The 21,120-nt window shown below is 48.4% G+C and overlaps 1 protein-coding gene across 1 annotated transcript; it reads right to left on the bottom strand.

Annotated features, from left to right (window-relative positions):
* Nucleotides 1–242: 242 nt before the first annotated feature.
* Nucleotides 243–4,031, bottom strand: LOC125521361 (GDSL esterase/lipase At5g45910). Its single transcript, XM_048686425.2, has 5 exons — nt 3,666–4,031; nt 2,704–2,919; nt 2,462–2,610; nt 908–1,184; nt 243–782 (listed from the first exon to the last, which is right to left on the bottom strand). Exons 1-5 carry the CDS (start codon nt 3,913–3,915, stop codon nt 565–567), a joined length of 1,110 nt encoding a protein of 369 aa, XP_048542382.1. The 5' UTR covers nt 3,916–4,031; the 3' UTR covers nt 243–564.
* Nucleotides 4,032–21,120: the final 17,089 nt, after the last annotated feature.

Genomic DNA, 21,120 nt, shown 5'->3' with positions numbered 1-21,120 from the left:
ATACGATGTTTATCTTTGGCCGTGTTGGACTTGTTGAATTTGTGCATCATGTTATGTATAGGCTGGACATTCTTTGGATGCGGTTATATCAATTCAATTCGATGTTCTTTATTGAAAAAAATCTCTCAACGAAGGCAAGACGCTTAATTCTGCACGCGCATCACGCAGAGTCATTACAGCCATACATTGTTCTGCGCAAACGGAGGCCAGGAGGGAAAACAGCAGCACAATCAAAAGCGCGGTTCAGGGAGCGCAAATGCGCAATTTTCCCATCCTCTTGTCCCCATAATATTTAATAACTTATTCTTATGCAAGTCTTGGTAAATGAATAAGAAGAATCAGGTAGCATGTCATACAAGGTACGTACATCTGTACTACTACTAGAGCTTTTCAGCTGGAAAACATATCTATACCGGCACGGTTTATACAACCTCCCATCATATCATAACTTAACATCTCCAGCGCCTGAAGCGCTCCGCATGTCACCGATCCCTCCATCACCATCAGCAGCAGCAGCGACGTTACATACATAGGTACACGTCTAAGGGCCAGCCATGTCGACTCTCACTTCATGATCGGGGGAGAGGCGTAGGGGCCGTTGAGCCAGCCGTTGGCCACCATGCGGTAGGCGGCCTCGGTCATGTGGATGCCGTCCCAGCTCACGTACGCCGACGGGTTGGAGCACACGCTCGCGCCCGCCTCGCCGCACTTCTTCTTCAGGTTGAAGTTGTAGGCGCCCGTCCCTCCGGCGCCGCAGCACGCCTGCAATGCCGTGCTGAAGCCTGCAACGGCCGTCAGGTTCTTCAGTTAGATCATGCCACATGCCAAATAAATCATGCTGATCGTATGGCGATCTTGTGATGAATAACTACTGTCAGCGTGCAACTTTGGACCCATCTTCACATACCGAATTTTCCGGGGCTCACGACGAACTGCATTGCGGCTTTGAAGTAGTCGCCGTACATGATTTTGGTCTTCGGGTACTTCTTCTGAAGCGCGTCGAGCTGCTGCTTGAGCTCCCTGTTGTGGTGGAAGGCCAGACGGTTGTATCTCCGGAGGCACCCCGTGCGCGCGTTGTAGTCGGACTTCTTGCTGCTGTTGTAGAGAGTCAGGTACAACGGGAAGCACCCGATCGGAAGAATTCCAGGCACCAACAGGTCCGTCGCGCCAAGCTCGATCAATTTCTGAAAGAACAACGAAAAAATGAGCGTCGTATAGTGATCTAAACAATTAGTGTACAAAGTAGTACTCCCTCCGTCTTAAAGTTAGTACAAAGTTAAGTCACCTATTTTGGGACGGAGGGAGTATATTCCAAACAGCACAACCGTTTGAAACCGTTATATTATACTGACAAGCTAGTTTAGCAGAGAAGTACGCCCTCTGTAACAGCACAACGTTGCAGAAGGTCTTACATTAGTTTAGAGGGAGTACTAATAACTAATAAGTAACAGCAATGCAACACTGACAGTACTGTAATTTTTGAAGATCTTTTCACTCTCATTGAAGTGTGTGGACTGGACACTAACCAATTTTTTAGAGCCATGTCATGTGACAGCCGTTTCATGATTGCCATGCACATAAAAGATGATTCCTCATCTTCTTTGCCAGCCATGCCCAATCTCTTCATTGTGCAATCATGTCAGATTGACACGAATTCCCCATCGGGACACCACATGTGCCACTACACTAAGCAACAATCTGATGTACTGTGATGGAGCAACTCTATCCGGGACCAAAGTACAGACCCCATGGCATCACGAATATCTATCTGGTGTTTGATTTATGCCGGCGAAAAAAAGACCCCTTTTCCAAACCAGTGTAACAATAGCAGTTTCATGTTAATTGCCCAGTCACAAGATTCTCCACTTGTGAGAAAGATACCAAAAGTGTCACATGGCATCGCCCCTATTTTAATGTCTGCAAATGTTGGTAGGCAACCATCATACTGAGATCCCTAGATCCAATCCAAATCCAATCAAATGTGTATTGGCCCTATCAGTCTATCACTCGCCTACCACCACACCACATTGCAGCCAAAGCTTAGGTAGTGACACTGTGCCTACCTACTAAACGAAACCACTACTCGGTCTCCTAACTGAAGACTCCCTCGTAGAACTGAAATCTATATGGTCTCAAGGCAATTCGAGGGCACGGCCCGAATAATCCGTGCCACCTGATCGTCTCCACGCCGTTTTTTCGGCCGCTCATGCGTTTGTCATGAATTCCACCTTGCCAGCAAACATCCAGGTATGACAGATGTGTGTTTGCCCGGAATTCGCACCCATGACACACTTGCATGATCCCCCTGAAACTGGAATCTTCAAGTACATTGCACACCTGGCGCTACTTTTCTACTTTGGCCATGTGTGTGTGTGCATTCCGTTGGATTTTCTACGGCTTCTATATGATGCAATGCCAAGGTGACCCTACATTTCTACCTCCATGGGTTTTAGTTTCATACCTCGACGCCGTTGGCGATGGCCTTGGCGACCAGCGGCACGTAGGTCTTCACCTCGGAGAAGGCGACGCCGGAGAAGAGAGGAGCGTTGTAGTCGTTCCCCCCGAACTCTCCCACCACGAACAGGGACTTGCTGAAGTAGTCCCTGCACTCTGCAGTTGGCACCACAAAATGAAAGTCTGAACTTGAGATCTACTGACGGTAGCATCACATTTCAAGAAGGCTTAAGAGGGTCGGCGCCGGACCTTTCTCCGATTTGCAGAGCGACGGCTTCATCTTCTGGAGCCAGCCGATCTGGGTGTTGATGGAGCCGGTGTTCCAGATGCGCTGGTCGATGCCGTGGGCCTTGAAGAAGGAGTACTCCAGCGCCGTGGCGCCCGTGATGGCGAAGTTGGCCCCCTTCTTGAAGTCCTTGCCATGCGCCTGCGACGCCGGCGGCAGGGGCAGCCCGAAGTGCTCGGCTGCAAATTTGACAGAAGATTCCCATCAATAAAAAGGAAATTTTACACGGCATACAACGTGGTGATGTTCGTTATGCTTGTGAAAAAGACGCATAGCAATTCACAGTCTAGCAATGCAATGGCGTACTAGTCAATTGGCGGTAACAGTAAATCACAAAGTTCTTTCAGTAAAAAAATTCGGTCTGCTTTAGTAGTATATCTTTACATCTTTACAGAGGGAAAAGAAAAGGAGCTTTAATTCGAATCACTACTTTGCTGTGGCAGAGTAGACAATGGAGGCAGCAATAACTCACTGTTGCAAAGCAGCAGCTCTTTTTACAAGCTTATTTTACCACTCAATTTTATCTTATCTTCTTCTCTGAAAGGAGAACTTGGGCCTTTTTTCTACTACCTGATTAGCTTTGCATCAAGTGAAATTTTTTGAACACTCTAGCTGGTTGAGTAGGAGTAGCACGCTAGACAAGAGTCAATTTCATCATGACCAAGGTCAGAGCATGGTCAAACGCTCTAGCTGTGGCTCCAAATCAAGCGCTTTAAAAAAAAAACAGACATTTCCATGGGGTACCTCAAAGCTCATAAAATAAGCTCTACTGCACCAAAAGACCAAGAGGAGAAGGAAAAGGACGGCACGGGGAGCTAGGACGAGCTACAGGCCATCTATCCATCCATCCGGGACGGCGGCCGGCGCAGGAATGCGGGATTCGCGGGCGAAGGGATAGGAGAGGAGAGGAGGGAATGGTAGGTACCGAGGAAGTCGACGACGACGCGGCCGTTGGAGCAGCGGCCGGTGGGGCGGCCGAAGAAGGTCATGCCGTAGGGCGACCGCGCGGTGGTGAGCGACTTGGGGATGCCGTCGACGATGAGGTTGCCGGCGTCGGAGAGCGAATCCCCGAAGCTGAAGACGGCCCCGTACGACTTCTTGGCGTGCCTGGCGTGGGCGCCGCCCGAGAGGCACGCCGCCGCGACGAGGACGAGAAGCAGGCCCCGATGCTCCATTGCCGCTGCCGCTGCTGTGGGTGTGGGTGTCGGCGGGCGACGCGCATGTGCTGCGGGAGAGAGAGAGGGAAAGATGGGATCCTTTGCTTGTGTGGCGCCTGCTTTATAACTGCTGAGGGCTGAGCAGCGTGACCGCGGGGGAGTGAGGTGAGTGAAGTGTGTGCCGCTGCCGCTGCCGCTGGCCTGTGGCGGGCGGGCGGGCGGGATGCGCGGGCGGCACTGTTCGGCATGACCGACCGGATGACGCTCGCGCTCGCGCGGCCGGCCCAGCTGATCTACTAACCATAAGCAACCAGAAAAACGCGGCAAATCCTATCCTTTTCTGCGGCAAATCCTGTTCATCAATGTCACTCATGCCAAATGCGCGCGACCAAGTTAGGCGCCACCAATTACTGCCGCTTGCCAGTCTGAGACGAGCAGAGGCGACTGTGAGCAGCCGAAGAGTGGACTTTCTTGACTTGGCTTGGCTACCGCGTCCGTAAAGACGAGCGCTCGTACCAACCAAAGTAACTCCACTATAATAACTCTCCTCCCTGCACCCCGGGCCCCGGTGGTATTTCTCATTCCTGGCGTTGATCATAGGTTCGCAGGCCATAATGAGATGCTGCTACCACCTCTCTCTCTCTCTCTCTGATATCCTCCGCCATTATTAACCGGATCTGTGCGGAGCCAGGTCCGGCCGTCCAGGCTCGGTCGCGAGGGCGCGCACGGGTCTTGACGCTCGGGGGAAAATGGAGCTCCGGCTAGGCTCCGATCCATGTCGTCTTTTTTACTTGCATGGCAGCACCGGTCCCTGTCGTCGTCGTCGTCTTGATGACCTCGAGGTTACCTTCCGCGCCCGTTTCTTGTTGAACCGCCCATTAATTGGCGCCCAGGCCTTCGAGTCGGCGCCCTCGTGGTTTCCCTGAATCGCGCAAGCTTTGTCTTTGCCCCTGTGTCCAGTGTGCGTGCGCGCGGTAGCATAGTACGTTTTGGAGATTCCTGGCTCGCGGCCTCTGCCGTCGGATCGGCTTCGACCTGATCCGGGCCGTTCGATTGGAACGTGCTGCGTCCAGTTTTCAGCGCTCACGGGTCCAGCATGCGGGCTTCATTAGTTTTCTAATGACGGAGTTTAGGGTTTAGGCGGCTTATTATTATGAGTTGTGGCACTCCATCCTCGCCGTGACGCCAACGACACTCTGTACCAACCTGGTCGGCACCCAGCACCCACGTCTCACCAAGTGAGTGAGTGATCTGCCAGAGCATAAGGCCAACTCCAAGGCGCGACCCCATCTGTTCACACGCGTCCGTTTTGGATAAAATGGACGAATAGCGTGGCCCAACGTGCGGCCTCAAACGGACAAATGTTCGGATTCCGTCTGTTTTTGACTCATCCCGGTTCAAACTTGCGTTCGGTTTGAGGTGAAACGGATGCGCGCGGACGGCCTGGACGCACGTCCTTGTCCTCCCTGACCCGCCTGTCGGGGACACTAGCAGTCCCTCCGCTCCCAACGCTTCGATCTCTCTCTCCCGCCCCGCCCCGTCGCCGGCGTCGCCGCTATTCTCCGGCCGCCTCCTCACCGTGCAGCCCCCGGCCGTCCCTATCAAACCACGTCTCGACATGGCTGCCACCACGCCCGCGCTTTGGCCGTAGTTTTGGCTGTCACCGTCTTTGCCGGTCGCAGAGGGGAGACGACCGCTGGCGACGTACCACGGCGGCCTCGGCAGCTTCCGACGAGAGCTCCAAAGCGGCCAGTAGCCGGCCGGCAACCACCCCTGCTGCGTCGAGCTGATCATCGCGGCCTCTTCGCCACCACGCCCGCAAGGTGTTCGGCATTTTCCCCACAAAGGTATGGACAGTGGAGACGAGTTTTTCTTCCATCACTTCCTTTGTTCATCGGATGATTCGTCGTCGGATGATGAAGATCTCGTGGTGGCTGCACTGGTCGTTCACGACCACATTCAACGGCAGCTTCCTCGGTACAGGGGGTCAGTCCCTGGCCATGCTCCCAACCTGAACCGCAACAGGAAGAGAGGCCACGCCCTGCTCTATGTCGATTACTTTGCCAACACCCCGCTTTTCAAGTCGGATAAATTCCGTCGCCGTTTTTGAATGGCAAGGCATGTGTTCAATCGTATCCGAGAGGGAGTGGTTGCTCATGACCCATACTTTGAGTGCAAGACAGATGCCCTTGGCAAGCTTTGATTCTCCTCTTACCAGAAATGCACCGCGGTCATCCGCATACTTGCATATGGAATTCCAGGCGATCTGGTCGATGAGTATGTGCGTATGAGTGAGACAACATGTCTGATGTCAATGTACAAGTTTTGCCCGGCTGTGATCGAGGTGTTTGGCCAAGAGTACTTGAGACAGCCAACTGCCGCTGATACAGAGAGATTGTTGGCGACCAACGCAACTAGAGGCTTTCCAGGCATGCTTGGCAGCATAGATTGTATGCATTGGGAGTGGAAGAACTGTCCATTTGCTTGGCAGGGCCAGTACAAAGGGCATGTCAAGGCGTGCACTGTCATATTAGAAGCGGTGGCATCACATGATCTTTGGATATGACATTCTTTCTTCGGCATGGCAGGTTCTCACAATGATATCAACGTGCTGCAGCGTTCTCCAGTCTTTGCGAGGCTTGCAGAAGGCCACTCCCCACCTGTCAACTTTGAGATCAACGGCCACTAGTACAACAAGGTATACTATCTAGCAGATGTTATATATCCTCAGTGGTCAACTTTTGTGAAGACAATCTCGAAACCCCAAGGTGAGAAGAGAAAGAGATTTGCCAAATGCAAGAGAGTGTTAGAAAGGATGTGGAACGTGCTTTTGGTGTGCTTTAATCCCGGTGGGGTATCGTTCGAAACCCTGCACTGTCATGGGATGAAAGGAAGCTTTGGGAGGTGATGACTGCTTGTGTGATCATGCACAACATGATCGTCGAGGACGAGCGTGATGAGAGTATCTTCGACTAAGGATTTGATTATCAAGGTGAAAATATTGAGCCCCCGCACTAAGACCCAGCCACATTTGAACACTTTGCCCAATTCCACCGTGAGATGCGTGATTGACACACTCATTTGAATCTTCAAAATGACTTGGTAGAGCACGTGTGGATCACATTGGCAACCAATAGATGTATTGGTCCATTTTATGTTCAGTGTAGACAATTTCGATTTGGTTGTAAAACTATTTTAATTTTCAGACAAACATTTGGGTTGTAAAACTAGTTTTGATGAAAATATGGGTATTTTTGGCCGCGACGGACAGGATGGGGCAAAGGGATAGGGCCGCGCGCTGGGTGCACGGCCACCGCATCCCAGCCTCCCAGGACATGCCCGGACGCGACCCCAAATCCCTACCCAAACGGACATAATCCAAACAAAACGGACGTCCGTTTGAGGTCGCATAGTAGAGTTGGCCTAAGTCGGCACATGCATGCGAGACGGGTTTGTCAGCGTCAGCGTGACGTCACTGCGAGCAACTATTGTTTTCTAGAATCAGGATTTCAGATGCCTGACCAACAAAGTGCGTGTACACAGAAATAAAATAAACACATTTCAATGTGGAGTACTCCCTCCGTCTCATAATATAAGACGTTTTTTGACACAGTAGTGCTTATTTACTTTGAAGTGTGATTACACTGCTCTGTGTTGGCGTTAGGTAAGCCCTGGACAAGGCACTCGATCAAAGTCAACAACAGTTGCCTTGCGCCAACTCCATGCGTCCAGCATTCGACTGGCCCCATGCATGGCTTGCCATTGCCTGCCCCAATGCGCCCACGGGCCACAGCTCATCTCGCCTCATCCGGACGAGCACGATGGCAGCCACTGATAAAAGGGCGCCGCGCGCGGTTGTTGAGCCATAACTATTAGGGTTGCTCGCGGCGCCAAGCTGCGCGTGCGAGTGTATATATCCTCCCCACGCAGCGCAGTGGCCACACTCCACTCCACACATGCCACCAGAGCCAGAGCTTCTGCGTTTGGGAGGGAATGGAAGATGGCAAACACTTGGTACTGTGCACGCGCGCCACTCTGAAGACTGTACAACACAGAGTACAGTAGTATGCATTTTTTTTATTACACGAAAAATGGAAAATGTATGTTGGTGGTAACTCGGAAGTAGTGTTGTCACCCTTCTTTCTTTTGTACAGCTTCGGCGCCGAGTACTTGCACGTCACAGCCATGAATGCTTGTAGGAGCAGGACGCATGCATGCATGCACTGGCTGCTAAATGCAAAACCATTAGGATATACTCCGCGGCGACCATGTGACGCCGATAGTGGCGGTGGATCCTTGTCTAACCATCACACGGCTCTGAAGACCCACGCACATGGCCGCCACACGTACCACCTTTTCCTCTTCCTTGCGACCTCAGAAAAGAATGACATACGGGCCAGCGTCGTAAAGAAAGCACCACTGCACGAAATTGTGCGCGAGGGTAGATCGCGCCTTGCTCCAGTTACACAGGAGGTTAACTCAAAGAACACAAGGTACTAAGCTCCGCTGTCACTAGGGCGTGTTTATTGTGCACAAGGTTCGCAAATTATTCTCCTCGCCTCTTGTTCGTTGAGCCTAATGATGATCTAACCTACGCAGAGTTAATGAGAATGTTGTCGTCCAGCGAAGGAGGATGCATGCCCTGATGAGACACCGCACCAAATCGTGAAGCCGAAGGCGATGCACGTCTCTTGCCGCCCTACATTCACTGCCACGTTGTAGTGCACTGCTAGAATAACAAGTGGGAAATCAGAGGAGTTATCTACTTTTGGACACGGGCAGCATGCTCTTATTAACTAGTCGTGCATGTGAGGTCAACCAAACTCGCATGCTGATCAATGCGTGCGTGGAGGATGCAACATGCGCGCATGGCCTGGCTGCAAATCGTACTGACACCATCACAACACTCGAGATCACGGCGTCCATTTTATTTATTTGCAGTGGCCAGTGGAAGATACTGTACATTACAAATTGGATTAGCCAGCTGATTACTGAGCGGAGGACACCATTGTCAGGAACTCAACGGCTAGTGCGCGTCTTTACAGGAGAATTTCACCGCGGCAGTGCCTACTGGCTAACACTAGGCTAAAATCAGCAGGATTTAGTGGTTGGAGCTGCTCAGCACTTTGATTAGGTGTTTACCCAAAAACCATGCATGCAGCCACCAGCCTGGAACGGAATCGATTCCTACGCGCAGCAGCGATAACAAACGGGGGTCCTTTTTCCCATGTGCGTTCGTGCGGGCCTTGATCGATCGCCAGCAAAAAAGACGTGAATAATGCTCGGTGCATACCGCAAAATGCTACATTCGGCGGTAGCAGTGGGTGAGCCCGATCCATCAGCCTGCAGTCTTTTTCTTGGACCATTGGAAACTTCCAAAATGTTGGAAAAGAGGAAATAATTGGGGTGTGAGAGGGGCTAGATCCCAAACGGCGGGGTTTTGTTTGTTTATTTATTTATTTCTGGGGGCAGTGTTGTGTTGTGTTGGTACTTTTGGTTGGATTGGTGGTTTGGCCGGTGCTTACTGGGTTTGTTGTTCTGGTTAAGTGTCATGATCAGGAATTAAGGATGTTACATGTTGGTTACATTGTCACACATTCTTTACCCTTTTATTGACAGCGATGCAGTCCAAACAACAACCCCTAGAAGGGGAAAAGGGTTGTTTCGATATCATAAAATGTTTTTTGGCGGAAATCTTGTGCGCAAGTATGTGTAACTCGAATGTGAGGAAAAACACCTATGGTCCGGTGTCACACTCTAGGGCGACTCGGGTGGTAGCGCTCGTCCCTACCGCCAATGCTCCCCCCCCCCCCTCCCACTAGAAGAAAACAGGGCTTTGGTCCAGACCGGGTCAGCCCATTAGTCCCGGTTCAGTCTAGAACCGGGACCAATGGGGGTATTGGACCCGGTTCGTGAGATCAGGGGGCCGGCCGGGCCATGTGGGTCATTGGTCCCGGTTCATCTGGACCTTTTGGTCCCCGTTGGTGGGACGAACCGGGACCAATGGGCCTCGCTCCTGGCCCATCACCATTGGGCTCGGTTGGTGGCTTGAACCGGGACCAAAGGCTCCCCTTTGGTCCCGGTTCAAGCCACCAACCGGGACCAATGAGGTGCCTATATATACCCCCTCGCGTAAGAGCAGAGCACACTGCTCTGTTTTTTTCTGGCCGACGGGAGGAGGGCTTGGTGGTGCTCTAGCTCACCTCCTATGCACACAAGGTGTTCGATGGAATGCCCGAGCTACACTACTTAAGCTTTCTCCTCTCCAAGCTCGACCTCCAAGCTCCATTTTCCTCAATATTTGTCTAGGTTTAGCGGTCCGTCATGCCCCGTCCCCGTCTTCACCGTCGTCGATCACCCGCGTCGAGCTCATCGCCGGCACCACCGTGGTGAGCCTCTTGTTCTTATCTTCTTTCTAAAAGGAAAAATATTCTTACTTGTATGTTTACATAGATACTTGTATTATTTTCTCACTTTTATTATTGCATCTTATATAGTGTGATGGTTTTGATATCCGCCCCCGTCGGCCCTCGTCCTGTCTATGATTCAGATGTGGTATATATATTATCTTTATAACTATTGGTTCATTTATTGTTTATGAAAATTATGCCGACCAACGTGACATAGATTTTATTTATGTAGGATGTATGTGAATCGGAAATGCCAACCGACCCTATTGTCAAGAGGTTAAATTTAGTTGAAGAAGAAAACAATTTATTGAAGGAAAAAATAAAAAAAAATTAAGGAGGCGAAGATGATATTGGAGTTGCATGTTGCGGATGTCGTCGATAATCACAAGATTAAGATGGATGCAATGCGCTTGAAGATTAGAAAGATTAGAAAATATGCCATTCATACCGAGGCTTGATATCATTATGCCGTTGGATCAATTGTTACCTTGGTTGCGATTATGATTGCATTTGTTTTCGCATTGAAATGTTTTACATAGTTTCAATGTATGGTTTAATTAATTAGATGCTCTGGAGAGCTATATGTTGTTAGATGAGAACTCTTGTATGCACTTTGGTTTTAATGTGATGATGAACTTCTATTAATTTAGACACTTAATTATATATAATGCACGCAGATAAACCGGCAATGGATGTACGGTGACAGACACACCTCCGAGTACATTAAGGGCGTGCATGAGTTTCTCAATGCGGCTGAGGCAAACAAGTAGAATGGTTTTATGTGTTATCCATGCACTGAATGTGGGAATACGAGGTCTTACTCTAACCGGAAAATCCTTCACTCCCACCTGCTTTACAAGGGTTTCATGCCACACTATAATGTTTGGACGAGGCACGGAGAAATAGGGGTTATGATGGAAGACGACGAAGAAGAAGAGTACGATGACAACTATGTGCCCCCTGAATACGGTGATGCTGCAACGGGGGGAGCTGGTGAAGATGAAGAGGAACCCGACGATGTGCCCAATGATGCTGCAACGGGTGAAGCTGCTGAAGATCAAGAGGAACCAGACAATGTGCCCGATGATGATGATCTCCGCCGGGTCATTGTCGATGTAAGGACGCAATGCGAAAGTCAAAAGGAGAAGCTGAAGTTCGAACGCATGTTAGAGGATCACAAAAAAGGGTTGTACCCTAATTGCGGAGATGGCAACACAAAGCTCGGTATCGTACTGGAATTGCTGCAGTGGAAGGACCCAATGCTGTGGCTGACAAAGGATTTGAGAAGCTACTGAAAATATTGAAGAAGAAGTTTCCAAAGGATAACGAATTGCCCAACAGTACATACGCAGCAAAGAAGATCGTATGCCCTCTAGGATTGGAGGTGGAGAAGATACATGCATGCCCTAATGACTGCATCCTCTACCGCGGTGCATACAAGGATCTGAACACATGCCCGGTATGCGGTGCATTGCGGTATAAGATCAGACGAGATGACTCTGGTGATGTTGACAGCGAGCCCCCCAGGAAGAGGGTTCCTGCGAAGGTGATTTGATATGCTTCTATAATACCACGATTGAAACGTCTGTTCAGAAACGAAGAGCATGCCAAGTTGATGCGATGGCACAGTGAGGACCGGAAGAAAGATGGAAAGTTGAGAGCACCCGCTGACGGGTCGCAGTGAAGAAAAATCGAGAGAAAGTACTGGGATGAGTTTGCAAAGGACCCAAGGAATGTATGGTTTGCTTTAAGCGCGGATGGCATTAATCCTTTCGGGGAGCAGAGCAGCAATCACAGCACCTGGCCCGTGACTCTATGTATGTATAACCTTCCTCCTTGGATGTGCATGAAGCGGAAGTTCATTATGATGCCAGTTCTCATCCAAGGCCCCAAGCAACCCGGCAACGACATTGATGTGTATCTAAGGCCATTAGTTGAAGAACTTTTACAGTTGTGGAATAGAAACGGTGTACGTACGTGGGATGATCACATACGGAAGGAATTTAATCTAAAGGCGTTGCTGTTCGTGACCATCAACGATTGGCCCGCTCTCAGTAACCTTTCAGGACAGACAAACAAAGGATACCATGCACGCACACACTGTTTAGATGACACTGAAAGTATATACCTGGACAAATACAGGAAAAATGTGTACTTGGGCCATCGTCGATTTCTTCCGACCAACCATCAATGTCGAAAGAAAGGCAAGCATTTCAAAGGCGAAGCAGATCACCGGAAGAAGCCCGCCATGCGTACCGGTGATCACGTACTTGCTATGGTCAATGATTTACACGTAATCTTTGGAAAGGGTCCCGGCGGACTAGCTGTTCCGAATGACGCTGAGGGACACGCACCCATGTGGAAGAAGAAATCTATATTTTGGGACCTAGCCTACTGGAAAGACCTAGAGGTCCGCTCTTCAATCGACGTGATGCACGTGACGATGAACCTTTGCGTGAACCTGCTAGGCTTCTTGGGCGTGTATGGGAAGACAAAAGATACACCTGAGGCACGGGAGGACCTGCAAAGTTTGCACGAAAAATACGGCATGCCTCCGAAGCAGTATAAAGGTCCTGCCAGCTACGTTCTTACGAAAGAAGAGAAAGAAATCTTCTTTGAATGCCTGCTCAGTATGAAGGTCACGACTGGCTTCTCGCCGAATATAAAGAGAATAATAAATATGTCAGCGAAAAAGTTTCAGAACCTAAAGTCTCATGACTGCCACGTGATTATGACGCAACTGCTTCCGGTTGCATTGAGGGGGCTTCTATCGGAAAACGTCTGATTAGCCATTGTGAAGCTATGTGCATTTCTCAATGCAATGTCTCAGAAGGTGATCGATTCAGAAATCGTACCAAGACTAAGGAGTGATGTGGCGCAATGTCTTGTCAGTTTCGAGCTATTGTTCCCACCATCCTTGTTCAATATCATGACGCACGTCCTAATTCATCTAGTCGACGAGATTGTCATCCTGGGGACCGTATTTCTACACAATATGTTCCCCTTTGAGAGGTTCACGGGAGTCCTACTTCTGTCATTAAGTCTCTCTATATAGCTCAGCTCTTTCATTGCATATATTTATAATTATCCTCACTATATTATGCGGATTGAAGATCGCCGAATTGAAGAAAAGACAAGTCGGTGATATTGGGTTCATCAACACATATCTCATAGATGCAACTGAGGTTAAATTTCATGCCGCAGATACCGAGGCCAACTTGCTACGATCGTTGATAATAAATGAAAACAAAGATATAATATTCTTTCCTTACAACTTCAAGTGAGTGTTACTGTCTTGTGCGTATTTGGTTTCCCTTATATATTAGTCAAGGTTATATTATGTAATTGATGAGTTATGCATGCGTGTGCAGTTTTCACTATATTCTCCTAGAAATTAAGCTTGAGCAGGGACTAGTAACCGTTTTAGACTCAAGACGAAAAGATCCCCAGGACTATGCGGACATGACTCAAATGCTCGAGAAGTAAGTTAAATCGATCATTATCCACCATATCAGCAACTTTGTTCATTTCCTGATATATCAAGCAATTGTTTTCTTTATCTGACAGGGTTTGGAAAAAATTCACCCAAAAAATTTCAGGACTCCCGAAGAAGCTGCAATTTAGACACCCGAAAGTAAGTACTATAGTAGCATGTTCCGCGCATTTTCTATTGATTCAAGCGCTAGTTTCATCAATACCATTTGGCATTCTTGCTTATCAGTTTGATTGACCTCTATTTCTTGTAAAGTGGTTGTGCCAGGAACAAGGGAATGATTTCTATGGATACTACATTTGCGAGTCCATCCGCCACACGACCTGTGAGCGGGGCTACTCTGACGAACAATATGAAGTACGTAAATAACAACATTCACAATTTTATTTTATTACCATAATTTGTGTTGAGTTTTATTCATATATATATATATATATATATATATATATTGACCCCCTTCTTCAAATTAGATGTTTCGGAAGCGGGATGAACTCCTAGTACCAGCTCGCATGCGAGCAATTCAAAAGGAATTAGCGGTATTCTTTCTTGACCACGTGATCGCTGAAGACGGAGAATACTATGTGGACCATGAGTCCGTATGTTAGGAGATTATATTTGTAAGAGATAATTATTGTATATATGTAGCCGGTAGTGTCGGATAGATATACGAGAACTTGTTGTTCGACCAATCTCTCGGAAAAGGAGATGTGGTCGATATCACTTCTCTCTGTATGCATATATGTTCATGACGATCTTCTATTTCCTTCGTTTGCTTACTAGCTAGCTAGCGTGTCTAGTCCTCTCTATAAGTATGTATAGTACGTAGCGTCGACCAAGCACAGACATAAGAGAGGACACTTCTCTCTATTAATTATAGCTAGCTAACACAATATATGAAACACCTAAATTAATCCCCCAAAACCTCAACCCCCCACCCTTTCAAAAAAACAAAAACCCTAGCCACAGAAATGCTGACGCGTGGATGCCTATTGGTCCCGGTTGGTGGCACCGACCGGGACCAAAGGCCCTCCTGCCTGAGCTCCGCGCACAGGCCACGTGAAGGCCCATCTGTCCCGGTTCTGAATTGAACCGGGACTAAAGGGACAGGGCATTAGTACCGACCCTTTAGTCCCGGTTCAGGAACTGGGACAAAAGGCCCTTACGAACTGGGACAATAGGCCCCTTTTCTACTAGTGTCCCCCCTCCTTGGTCGTTGTTGATCGGAGCCGCCGAACAAGCCCGTGTTGTAGGCAGCCGTGGTGGGCCGTCGTCTCCGTCCTTGGTGCTTTCATGGTGCCCTGGGGCGGGACCCGAAACCCTAGTTGTGGCTTGTTGCACCGCCGCTAGATGAAGTGCTCCTCTTGTTTGCGTCAACGAGTGGTCGACGACTTAGGGTAGGGTGCTCCGCCCATGAGGGCCAATGGTCGTCTCACCATGGGCTCATGGTCTGCTGCACCTGGAGCTCGCGCCTGTCCCAATTAGGGTTGGGGTTCATCGAGTTGAAGAATGGTCACATTCAAGAAGGTTGCAACCGTCTGCTTGTGCTCGAGGGCAAGGGCATGTCGCTGGGGTTGCTCCCTTGCTCGGATACGTTGATGGTAGGGTGTGCTTCGTTCAAAGTGGTCGGACCTGGCCAAGGCCACAGTTTCAAAAGGTAGAAGCTGTCGTGGTGTTCTCTCTGGCAAATGCAATTCTTGAAGACTGATGATTGTGTAGGAGCCTAGGATCTCGGATGCTCGGGCAGCAACTTTGGAACTTAAGTTGCACTATTAAGCTACCTAGTTGAGTGATATCATTTATCGAGGAAACCCCTCTTACAAAATTCCAGTACTACTATCTCTGTAACTTAACATAGTATAAAATAGTGTCAAAAAGGTCTTATATTCTGATACAGAGGAGGTGTATGAAAGAAAACATAAACAAACAAAAACAACAATGCAAGTCGATGTGCAAGGAATACATTATTGTACGCGGCCGACTCACCGCCGCACATGGGCAGATGAGTGGCCAAACCGCATCAAGAAGTTCTAAGAGGATTAGAGAGGAGAGAATTGATGTAATGCGTTGTGTGAATTATCCCAAACCGATGGAAGCAGCCAACACCATGGCCACGCTGCTCGCCGAAGAGCAAACCGTGCAGCGTGCTATCAGATAGTACTACTGGAATTTTGTAAGAGGATTTCCTCAATAGCTGATATCACTCAACCATGTAGCCTTTTTGTTTTTTCACGGGCACTCGACCATGTAGCTTTATCCACAAAGCAGGACGAAAGCAATGCTATCCGAAGTACATTTCAAAGAGAAAAACATCACAATTTTGAAGGCCCTGCAAATTGCTATGACGATATCATAGTGCACGTCAGTGGAGGATGCATGTTGTCAATGCCTTTGCTTTTGCATGTAACTCGTGGTGCATGCCGGTTTCTAGCCTCCCTCTTCTAGCAACATTTTGCTCTCAGAGTATCCTTGACACATCAGGAAAATAGCATGAATTCCGAGTATACAGTGTGATAAACGACGCCACACCCGCTCCTGGACGTCGCAGAATGCAACTCGTGTAAAATCCTACTCGTATGCTAGTAGCAGTGCAATCAGACTACTAGTGGTAGCTAATTAAGTCGGCACTTATGCCAAGTACACGACTAGCTCTTCTAGAAGTCCAACCACCACCCCGCTCACTCAAGCCTCAGTGCGTACGTCCAAACGCAGCAGACAAGGCCACTATGCCAGCACTCACCTGCGTGGAAACCGGTAACTATTCCAGCCAAGGCCACCATGTTGGCATGGTCCACGACGGTCGTCGGCCGAGCCCGGGCGTGAGAGCGAAAGGGAACGTTGGAAGCGGTGATGCCCCAGCGCGACGAGCAGACGCAACGGCTTGGCGGAGCCCAAAATGAGGGAGGATCCGAGGACGGTCCATGGATATCTACCATGTATTCCGGTCCGGTGGTTCTGTTGCCGGGGCCATCCGTGCACCACCACCAGCGAGCGGGCGCGATAAAGCTCTTCAGGAAGCATCCATCCACCTGCATCTGGGCATCGAACCAACCCCAATAAATCGGTTGGGTCCGGGCGGGGCGGTGATGGGGGGACGCGGAGCGACACGGGACCATGGAGCTCGCGGCCGTGCTGGTTTTCCTGGCACGCCCGTGAATGTCGACAAATGACTGAGACTCACGTGACGCGCCGGCCCCTGGGCACCTCCCGGGAAAGAAAGCCGCGGGTGAAATTCTGCTGCTGCATGCGGTGCCGGCGCACAGGACTGTACACGTGCATCTTTTCTTTCATCACGGGCAATATATCAGTATAAAGTCTTTTTTATGAAAAAGAACTGTAGTTGAATGATTAGAAAGACAGTGATACCCTTGCCCATCGGAGTTCAACTCTCGGGCTTGACATTGGTGTTTGAGATTATTACAATCTTTTGTTACAACATACGCCTTGCTTGGCGGAAAACTATTACAAAGAATATCATCTCATCTAGTATCAAAACTATGCTTCACAATCTCATGCACAACTCTGTTGGCCCGGCGATTAACTTTATTAGAGATTTTAAAATTCCGAACCATTCTAGATAAAATCAAAGCCTTCTTCTTTGGATAAGCAAGAAGGGATCCACCGATAATTTCATTTGCAAAGAAGGAAGTCACAGAAACACAATCAGTCTTCAAAGTAATAGGCATCTAAAGAGTAATACCAATGTAGAGGCCAGCCAGGCACACCCGAAGTTCCACTTCATTCTTACTGGAGCATCGCCCAATAAAATTCCAGAAGGAAAAAATGACATTACCGGAGGAATTCCTAGCAACAACCCCACGCAGGAGACTCCCAAGCCGTCCATAAAATGACGTCAACGTTAATCTTGAAGTAATCAGCGGGGGGAGGTTGACACACCATGTGGTCAAGTAATGGACCAGAAACAACTTTTAACCTCTCAGTCTTTCCTTTCCCTTTGTCTTTGGTTCCACCACAGCGTTAAAAATACTAGGCGAGAAAAACGACCGGAAATTACCCACAAAATTGGCAGAGGCCATATCTGATTCCTTACCCTTTCCAAAAATCAAGTCATTCTCAAGTGCGAAGCTCTTGAGAAGAGAAATAAAATTTTCTCATGTTGTTGTAAACAAACTTGATCCAACAGAACAAGCAACCAATCCGGCCCTGTGAATTTAAAAGCTTCTTCCCCTGGAAGGATCCAAGCGTCCCCTCAAAGCCATATGCAGAGCACGAGCCTTAGGACAATTTACAAAAGTATGAAAAGTGCTTTCGTCTTCCACACCACATATAAAGCACATATCAATAACAGACTGATGGTGTTTTACTCTATTAATCTGAACCGCCAAACAATGAGTTGTGGCGCACCAAGCAAAAATCCGGATCTTCTGGGAAACATTGGCCTTCCAAATCATATTCCAGACTCTCCTACTCCCATCAGGAGTGCCGCTAGATTGTCCTAGAACCTCCTTACTATCCTTAAGGTTGAGTGCAAAATTGTACACACTTTTAACTAGAAACATATCGTTCTTTTCATAGTGCCACACAATAAAATCTCCATCTCCTGTGGGCTGAACTCGCAGCTTAAGAATTTCCTCTGCATCATAAGGATAGAAAAGGTGCCTAATCAAATTCTCATCCAAAATTTTGGACCGAGTCATGAATAAATCACCCTAGAAGGTTGAGGTCACCTCGGAGCCACATTCCATTGTGATGAAGCTCCATTGTATCATTGGGAGCCTCCAATAAAGTTGTGGAGATTGCCCCAACCTTATTTGTAAAGATTCGGTCGCCGCCTTCAAGGGCACCACTAGTGGAATCACGGCATGTCGCATTGTGTGAGGGCGTGAGGGGAATACGGTGGCTCTAGTGGCTTCTTGGGAAGCATTGTGTCTCCACACCGCTCCAACAGAGACGTACCCCCCCCCCCAAAGGGAAGGAACTTCGGTAACACATTCTCGTCTCCACCAGCTCCACTTGTCGTTATCTCTTACCTTTACTTTGTGCAAGCTATTGTTGTGTTGTATCCTTTTCCTGCACTTGTTGTTGTTGTTGTTAGCATCATATAGGTTGTTCACCTAGTTGCACATCTAGACAACCTATGTTGCTAACCCTAATTTGTTAAGAAAAGTTAAAATCTGATAGTTGCCTATTCACCCCCTCTAGTCAACCATATCGATCCTTTCAATTGGTATCAGAGCCTCGTGTCTTTATTAAGGGTTTCACCACCCGAAGAGTATGGTTGACACCGAGGAGGAAGTGCCCGAGGCCATGGAGTTGACTTCGACCTGAGCCTCATCTCGGCGTCTTCCTCGAAGGCGGCGACGTGGTCGGTGGAAGGTGGTGTAGCGGCGTGTTGGCGTTCGGCGTCAACGGGCTTCTCTGCATCTTGTGGATTCTGAATTTCTTTGCTCTCGTGGGTGATGGTGCCTCGACATGTTCGTGGTTCGTGAAGACGACGCAAGTGGTGATGCGGTGCCGATGTGGTTTTCTCTTTGGTGTGATGGTCCTGCCGGGCCGAGGATGGAGACTTCCCCCTGTCAATAATCGGTGCGCATAACCATGGTTTTCGCTGGCTCCGGGAGGGAGCAGCGGCGGTGGCGCGCCCTCATCCCGCGCTAGTGTGGATGCTGGATCTATTTCCCAGGGTTCTGTTTCTAATTCTCTTCTTGTTTGGGAATGCTTATAATGTCAATATAATTCAGGGTCTTATTTGCGCAAAAAAAACTAGCGCCCGCGCTGGCCCATACTATGGCCGTGGCCCAATACGATTCCCTCATCGGTCGCTCGGGTTCCTAGTTGTTAGTTTTTTCTTCTCTCAAAAAAGGTTGTTAGCTTTTTTATCGAAAAGACCGCTCGTTGACCATGAACATTGACTACGAGAATTGACCCATGACCGGGCCATTGACTATTGAATTTCATAAAAAAAGTTTAGAAAATTTGGTAAAAAAGAAGATCGATATTTTTAAAATCTTTATAGTTTTTTCATGAATTTGAAAAAGAATTGTGCATTTGAAAAAAGTTCATGATTTTTTTTGAATATGGAATTTAAAAAAGGATCAACAAATTTGGAAAAAAATTCATAATTTTGTAAATGGTTATGAATTTGTAAAATCATGAATTTGAATAATATCATAAATTTTTAATGGGGTTTCCAAATTTGGAAAAAGCTCATAAATTTGAAAAAAGAACAAATGTTAAATTCATGATTTTTTTAAAAAAATCATGCACTTGGAACAATTCACACATTTAAAAATTAAGTTCGACAAAAAATGAAAAAGAAAAAACAAACAAAAGAGTTAAATGAAACTTGGAAAGAAACTGACCTGAAGCTTCAGAAAACGGGCTGGTGAGTATGTAAAAGAAAACCGTGACCGCTTTATATGGGCAGGCCCATTACTACCTACTTGCAATGGCGTGGTGAGCGCCATGTAGGAATAATACTATAAGTAACTTTATAGTGCCAAATAGGGATTGCACGTTTGCTCGCCATCCAGTGGCCCGCGTCATAGGACTGACCAACAATGATTTTCAAAAAGATTGATACAATGATGCGTAGTTGGGCTAGTCAATTTAGGCAGGTGACATTTCATTTGGTCTCAGCACAAGGGGGCTAATAGCACTAGGAGCTATATCTCGCTTACGGCTAGATATAAGCTCCCTCGACTGAAACTTTTTCCAGATCGCAACAGCAGTGGGCCAACACCTTATCTATCGTATCACTAGTCTACTGCCCGTGCGTTGCCACGGGCTTTTCATATTTTGTATTGGTTGCATGTAAAATTTCATATAGATAAAAAATATAGCCAAAATAATTGTAATGTACTTGGAAGAAAATCTTATACGACCCTGGTCGTACGCTCTCAAACGTGAGACCCTCTCCAGCGCTTGACACCTGGACGAACGAATCTTAAAGCAATGTGAATCCCCTTTTTGTTCCTGACTCGGAGTCGCCGCCCACGCTCGCCCGTCGTCATAGCCGCCGCCGCCGCTGCAACTCTTCATGCTCGCTCTATCCCCGAAGCACCGGCGTCCCGTCCCCGCAGCTCTTCCGCGCTGTCCACGACCACGCTCCTCGGCGCCCCGGCAGCTTGACCATGGAGGCACATCAAATTCGTTTAGGCCACATCTTGTATGAGAACAAATTCAGAAGAAAGCGATGTGCCTTTGTTCAGATTTTTACAGCTCAAAGTTAAGCATCAACAATGTACAGGGAACCCAGGCGAGAAGACGGAGCTAGCTTCGCAACACACCGTCGCCGTCGGCTAGAAGCTTGGCAGCCAAGGAGTGCGTACAGCCTGCGTAGTGCGCCGGCGGTGCCGCAAG

Source organism: Triticum urartu, chromosome 7A (genome assembly GCF_056163025.1).
Source record: "Triticum urartu cultivar PI428250 chromosome 7A, HENAU_Tu73, whole genome shotgun sequence".
Taxonomy (NCBI): domain Eukaryota; kingdom Viridiplantae; phylum Streptophyta; class Magnoliopsida; order Poales; family Poaceae; genus Triticum; species Triticum urartu.
The sequence above is the reverse complement of the archived record's forward strand: the minus strand, read 5'-3'. Positions and strand labels throughout refer to the sequence as shown.

What these genes read in the sequence shown, in the direction of transcription:
- LOC125521361 (XM_048686425.2), bottom strand. Translation starts at nt 3,915, where the DNA reads ATGGAGCATCGGGGCCTGCTTCTCGTCCTCGTCGCGGCGGCGTGCCTC. An exon ending in CCATCGCCAACGGCGTCGAG is followed by an intron (nt 1,185 to 2,461) that starts GTATGAAACTAA and finishes TTGTTCTTTCAG; the next exon opens with AAATTGATCGAGCTTGGCGC. An exon ending in CGTGAGCCCCGGAAAATTCG is followed by an intron (nt 783 to 907) that starts GTATGTGAAGAT and finishes CGGCCGTTGCAG; the next exon opens with GCTTCAGCACGGCATTGCAG.